This window comes from Vulpes lagopus, chromosome 5, assembly GCF_018345385.1.
Source record: "Vulpes lagopus strain Blue_001 chromosome 5, ASM1834538v1, whole genome shotgun sequence".
In the NCBI taxonomy this organism is placed as follows: Eukaryota; Metazoa; Chordata; class Mammalia; order Carnivora; family Canidae; genus Vulpes; species Vulpes lagopus.
The window spans coordinates 112,254,151-112,260,582 of record NC_054828.1 but is presented as its reverse complement, the minus strand read 5'-3'; the positions used below and the strand labels follow the sequence as shown (position 1 = coordinate 112,260,582).

The window sequence follows — 6,432 nt, the reverse complement described above, 5'->3', positions numbered from 1 at the left end:
TAAAAAATAAACCATTGGGACTTCATCAAGTTAAAAAGCTTCTTCACTGTGGAGGAAACAACCAAACTAAAAGGCAGTCTTTGGAATGGGAGACGATATTTGCAAATGATATATCCGATACAGGGTTAGTATCCATCCAAAATCTATAAAGGACTTCTAAAACTCAACACCCAAAAAACCAAATAATTCAGTTAAAAAATGGACAGGAGACATGAATAGACATTTTTCCAAAGAAGACATACAGATAGCTAACAAACACGTGAAAAGATGCTCAACATCACTCATCATCGGGGAAATACAAATCAAAACTACAATGAGATACAGATCACACCTGCCAGAGTGGCTAAAATTAACAACACAGGAAACATGGTGGAGACATGTGAAGAAAGGGGAACCCTCTTACACTGTTGGTGGGAATATAAACTGGCGCAGCCACTCTGGAAACAGTATGGAGATTCCTCAGAAAGCTAGAAAGAGAATTGCCTTACAATTGTGCTACTAGGTATTTACCCAAAGAATGCAAAAATGTTGATTCGAAGGGATACATGCACCTCCATGTTTACAGCAACATTATCAATAATAGCCACATTACTGAAAGAGCCAAATGTCCAATGACTGACAAATGGATAAAGAAGATGTGATATATATTTATATATGTACGTATATACGCACAGTGGAATATTAGACATAAAAATGAATGAAGTCTTGCCTTTGCAATGGCATGGATTGAACTAGAGAGTATTTTGCTAAGTGAAATAAGACAGAGAAAGACCAATACCATATTTCACTCATATGTGGAATTTAAGAAACCTAACAGATGAACATAGGGGAAAAAAAGGAAAGAGGCAAAGCATAAAACAGACTCTTAACTATAGAGAAGAAACTGTTGCTGAAGGGGAAGCAGGCGAAGGGATGAGTTAAACAGACGACGGGTATTAAGGAGGACACTTGTGATGAGCAGTGGGTATTGAATGTTAAGTGATGAATCACTAAATCCTACACCTAAAACTAACATTACACTGTATGTTAACTGGAATTTAAGTAAAAACTTGAAAAAAATTAGAAAGTTTGATGCAAAACTACAAAATTCTAAATAACAGCATCAATTTAATATGATGGCAATATTCTTAAAACTAAATTGCCTTCAAAATGTAAATATGGTACTGATCACTACAGAGCAAGTTTTTTGAAGCTGTATCTATATGAACATGTGAGATGCATGTAATGATAGTTACCCCTACCTTTTTCACTATTCCAAGGACTTCAGAACCTTCAATTATACAGTGTGCACCAGGACATCATTTGGTCAACTGGAACTGCAACCCTTACATAGTAATAAGTCCATTTCTGTTCTTTTCTCACTACTTTGGGGCAATTAAAATAGTAGTAACTATTATCAATAACAGATGAAATTAAGTGGTATACAATATTACTTACATGTATTTTTTCCAAATATATTTAACCTTCAATCTAATCTTGAGCAAATAATCAGCAAATCCAGTGAGTGGGACATTCTACATCTAAATGACCTGAACTCTTAAAGATTAGTATCCTGTGTTTTAAAAAAGGATAAAAAAGCTATTCTTTTTTTTTTTTTTTTTTAAGATTTTTGTTTATTAATGAGAGACACACAGAGAGAGAGGCAGAGACACAGGCAGAGGGAGAAGCAGGCTCCATGCAGGGAGACTGATGCCGGATTGGACTCGATCCAGGGTCTCCAGGATCACGCTCTGGGCTGAAGGTGGTGCTAAACCGCTGAGCCACCCAGGAAGGGCCGCCCAGGAAGCTCTTCTGGTTTAAAATTCATTAAATAGGGGTGCCTGGGTGGCCCAGTTGGTTGAGTGTTTCACTCGTGGTTTCAGCTCAGGTCATCATCTCAGGATCTCAGGAAGGAGCTCCAAGTCAGGCTCTGCACTCAGCAGGGAGTCTGTTCTGGGATTCTCTCTCCCACTTCCTCTACCTTCTCCTGCTCACACGCTTTCTCCAACAAAAACAAAAACAAAAACAAGACACTAAACAGCTAAATGAAATTCATTTTTAGGTTCTGGATTAGAGGAAAATTTATTTATAAAGGATATTTTGGAGAAATCTGAACACAGACTTAATAATTGATATTATTTAATTAGTGTTCAATTATTTTGGTGTGATATTGGTATTGGGGTTATGTAGGAAATTTTCTTTATTCTTAGGTTAAAGTGAACAATTTAGGGGTGGAAGAATACTTAAGAATTAAGGGGTGAAATACTGAGATATGTGCAACTTTAAAATATTTGGCAAAGACTGAACGTGTATATATTTACAGTTGTTATGCATTTATTTACGTGTGTATGTGTGTGTATACATGCTTATACACATGTGAGAGAAAATAGATGTGGCAAAATGTTAACAACTGGTGAATCCTGGTAAAGAGTATTTAGCCATTTCTTGTACTATTATTTAAATTTTTCTTTGGTCTGACAAATTTCAAAATGAAAAATAATTTTTTGGCACCAGATGCAAACTTACACACTGAAATGCAGTAGTAGCATTATATCATAAGGCAGTCGTTTAGAGGATATGGAGCAGGGCTTCTCAAACTTAAATACACGTATGAATCTTCTGGAGATCTTGTTAAAATGAAGAATTTTTTTTTTTTAAGATTTTATTTATTTATTCATGAGAGACAGAGAGGCAGAGACACAAGCAGAGGGAGAAGCAGGCTCCCTCTGGGGAGCCCAATGTGGGACTCGATCCCAGGACCCCGGGATCATTACCTGAGCAAAAGCAGATGCTCAACCACTGAGCCACCCAGACGTCCCTAAAATGAAGATTCTGATTCAGGAGGCTGGGTAGGGCCTGAGACTCTGAATTCGTAATAGGTTCCCAGGTGATGTTGATGCTCCTAGTCTGAGACCAGATTTTGAGTAGCAAGGATCAAGAACATTTTTATATTACTTCTAAAGTGATGTTATCACAATGAAAATATAGCTGGACCCTTGAACAACATAGGGGGTAGGGGCACCAACTCCCTGTGCAGCTGAAAATCCACAAACAGCTCTGACTCCCCAAAACTTAATGATTAACAGCCAAGTTTTTTTAAAAGCGTATTTTACCTTATTTTTTTAGTTATCTCTATACTTGATATGGAGCTTGAACTCATGACCCCGAGATCAAGATTTCACGTGCTCTTCTGTCTGAAACAGCCCGGCACCCCAATGATTTATACTAGCCTACTATTGACTGGAAGCCTTAGTGATGATATATAAAGTTGATTAACACTTCTTCTGTATGTTTATATGTATTATATACTGTATTCTTACACTAAGTCAGCTAGAAAAAAGAAAATCGTAAGGAAAATCCATTTCTAGTACTGTACTGTAAAAACATCCACATGTAAGTGGACCCACACAACTTAAACTCATGTGGTTCAAGGGTCAACTGTACACAACTTAAAAATTCTTGTATAGAACTTATGGATTCCTAATAATATGAGAGTAAATCCATGAATCTCAACTTGAGGATACTAACCTAAACCCATAATATGCATTTTAAATCAAACAGAAAGACTAAACTCTGAGGACTGAGGCCATGGTTTCTTTAATATACTAGTGCAGTATCTTGCTCCTAGTAAAATGTTTGGCATGTAATAGGCACTCAGTAAATATTTGTTACCTCAAAAGTAAAAGATACAGACTCCGGATATGGAAGATCAGGATTCAAGTCTTAGACTTCCTTCCAATTACCTGAGCAACTCTGGCCATGTCGATTACTCTTATACTCAGTTTCCTCATGGAATTAGGACTGCATGCTTAACAGTGCTGTTGTGAAGACTTTTTGGAAAAAAGAAATAGCAAAGCCTTGTCTTACCGATAAAAGTCACTCTCTGGGTCACTGTGCCGGATCTGGAATGGTGCATTGGGATTCTTACAATCCATAGGCAGGAGGTCATCAGGAAGAGGAGGTGACCCAGGGCAAGAGGGAAGAGGTTCACTCTCTTCGGTCTTTACACCTTCTGTCTGTTGCTGACTCTGGGCCTGAGCTGTGGCTATGAGATTGCGCAGACGTCGGTTGTGCTGGATCAGCTGAATAGTATGGATGGTGAGGCTGCATGGCTCTGAGGGGATGTCCAACATTGTAGGGGGCTTGGGCTTGTTGGCTGAGGGCTGGTGCAGTGGTGGGTCATGGACTTCCACTAGACGGAACTCCCGTGGGAGCAAATCAAAAGAACTTCTGTTGGTCTGGCTTGATGAGATGGGTATCTCTCCCCAGTATCTCAACATTTTGGAATAAGAAAGGAAGAACCTTGTAGATAAATGTAGTAGTGACCTAAAAGCAGTGTTTTTAAATCTCTACGTTATAGGCTTCTATAGTAAAAAAAAGTGAAGTCTAGCCAGTTATTTACATAGAAAGTAGGCTGTTCAAGACCACTCAGAAAATGTCAATGTCAGCAACACTGTAGGACCAAAGACGTTCTCCCTGAAGAAATTAAGAGAAACATAACTGTTAGATGCCATTCATCACAGTCACATACAATGACAATTCCTACTGGACTGAACCACAGGTGGAATTTGGGTCATTAGTAGACTAAAAGCTGCAATGGTATTGGGAGGGCTAGTGTCCATGTTTTCAATATTACCCCACTAACTCATTACGAGAACTACCATCATGCTCAATCCTGAACAATCTGAAGGCAAGATCCTCAAATGAGACCTGGAGTATTTCTCAGGGTATCTCGACACATCCGCCCTGAATCAGTAGGAGAAAGGGGTGGGGTGGGGGGTAGAGTTAAAGATAGGAAGAGGGGGTTCTTCTATGTGTGTCAAACACAGGCAACCTTTTCCCTGGTCCCGATGAAAAAAATCTATTGACCAGTAATCTAAATGGCCTTACGCATTCAACCTCTGACATATATACAGAAGAATCTCAGTGATTTCTGCTGCCTCCTAATTGGTATCCCTTACTTCAGTATCTCCCTGTATCTAATCTATGCTCCAGTGCTGCTAGACTTCATCTTTTTAAAACTCACATCTAACAACTTCTCTTTGCTTACTAGAAAAAGTCAGCCAGGAGTCTTGGAGCTACCATTCATCAAAATCTGCAATCTGACTTAACCCACCTTTCCGGAGTTGTTGCCCATATGTCTCTTCAAGGTCAACAAACGTTTATCAAATGCCAGGCATTATGGAAGAAGACAAGCACCACTGCAAGATCCCTGACCTGAGGTGAGGGAGAGAAATATATAAACAGAACATTTCAATATGAAAGTGTATGGTAAGGGCTGTTCTAGAGACACAGACCTGGTGCAGTGAAAGCACAAAGAAGGAGCTTCCTGGAGGAAATTTCCACCCTGGTTCTAACCGCATCATTACTATTCAGATTCTTGAGCATGTCATGTATTTCCAGTTGACCCTTTAAGTTGTGATCTCCGCCAGAAATGCCCCTCCACGCACTACATCCCTGGCAGACTTGTATTCGATTTAAGTATAGTTTATAAGGATAGTATTTAAGTATAGTTTAGGTCACCAGTCTCCTCGCCTCCCCAGGAAATCTCCCTTCCTTATATTCTCACAGCACTTGCATGTCTTCACCACAGCATTTATACCTGGATTGAAACTAAGACTTATCTCAGTCGAGTTTATCCTTCCACCTACCCCCATGATCTTTGTAGTGCCTGGCGCACAGTATATTTGGCATTTATTGAGTGCTTACCATGTGCCAGGCTTTGTCTTTACTGTTTAATTCAATCTCCACATCTATCCCATTTTTCAGAGGCGGAAGCTGAGGCCCACGGTCTAGCCCAACGTCACAAAAGATGGCGGGAGAAAATCAAGACAGGCTCCAGAGCCTGCGCCCCTAACCACTACACTATGCAGTCTCAATAACTGGCTTCCGAAAAAACAAAATGAACAAAGAAATGGATCAACGAAGGGACCACACAGAACAAAATAAAACCTTGATTTCACCGAAAAGAACACGAAGAGTAAGTTCAAAGAAAGCCCCGGTCCTCGGCAGCTCCCAGTCAGGGTGAGGAGGCGCAAGGGCCTGGAGTCATTGATGCCGGGGCGGCTGGGAGACGAGGAGGTCTGGGCCTAGACCGCGGCACGGAAGCGCGACTATTCACTGCCGCGTCACGGGAGTTGGGCTGGAAGGCTGCAGACTCGGGAAGGCCTGAGGCGAGGGTCGCCAGGCCCGCGACAGCTGGCTAGGTGATGGGTGGTCCTAGGCTGTCGGAAGCGCTTCTCCTCACGCAGGATATGCCACAGGAAGCTATTACGACAGGTTGCACCCTCTAAAGATGTCCCCATTGTCACAGCACCTCGGTCTCCTTTTACTGTTTTTTCCTTCCCGTGATGTTGCCCTCTTCGTAACGTCGTGTGTGGGTGGTGAAGGAGCAACTCCGCCATCGCTGCCCAGAGAAGCCGCTGGGAGCTGAGAGAGAGAGAGAGAGAGAGA

At 41.0% G+C, this 6,432-nt stretch overlaps 1 protein-coding gene across 8 annotated transcripts; it reads right to left on the bottom strand.

Annotated features, from left to right (window-relative positions):
* Positions 1-340: 340 nt before the first annotated feature.
* Positions 341-6,432, bottom strand: SUPT7L (SPT7 like, STAGA complex subunit gamma). Of its 8 annotated transcripts, none has more exons than XR_005987951.1 (4): positions 5,689-6,265; positions 5,096-5,196; positions 3,847-4,455; positions 341-1,552 (listed from the first exon to the last, which is right to left on the bottom strand). XR_005987951.1 is itself a non-coding variant. In XM_041756248.1 (4 exons), exons 3-4 carry the CDS (start codon positions 4,257-4,259, stop codon positions 1,916-1,918), a joined length of 510 nt encoding a protein of 169 aa, XP_041612182.1. In that variant the 5' UTR covers positions 4,260-4,455; positions 5,096-5,196; positions 6,296-6,432; the 3' UTR covers positions 1,647-1,915. The 8 variants fall into 8 exon arrangements, 6 of the variants coding, with proteins under 6 accessions (XP_041612182.1, XP_041612178.1, XP_041612181.1 ...); XM_041756248.1 differs by lacking the exons at positions 341-1,552; positions 5,689-6,265 and adding exons at positions 1,647-2,012; positions 6,296-6,432; XM_041756244.1 differs by lacking the exon at positions 341-1,552 and adding an exon at positions 1,647-2,012 and having other exon boundaries at positions 5,689-6,271.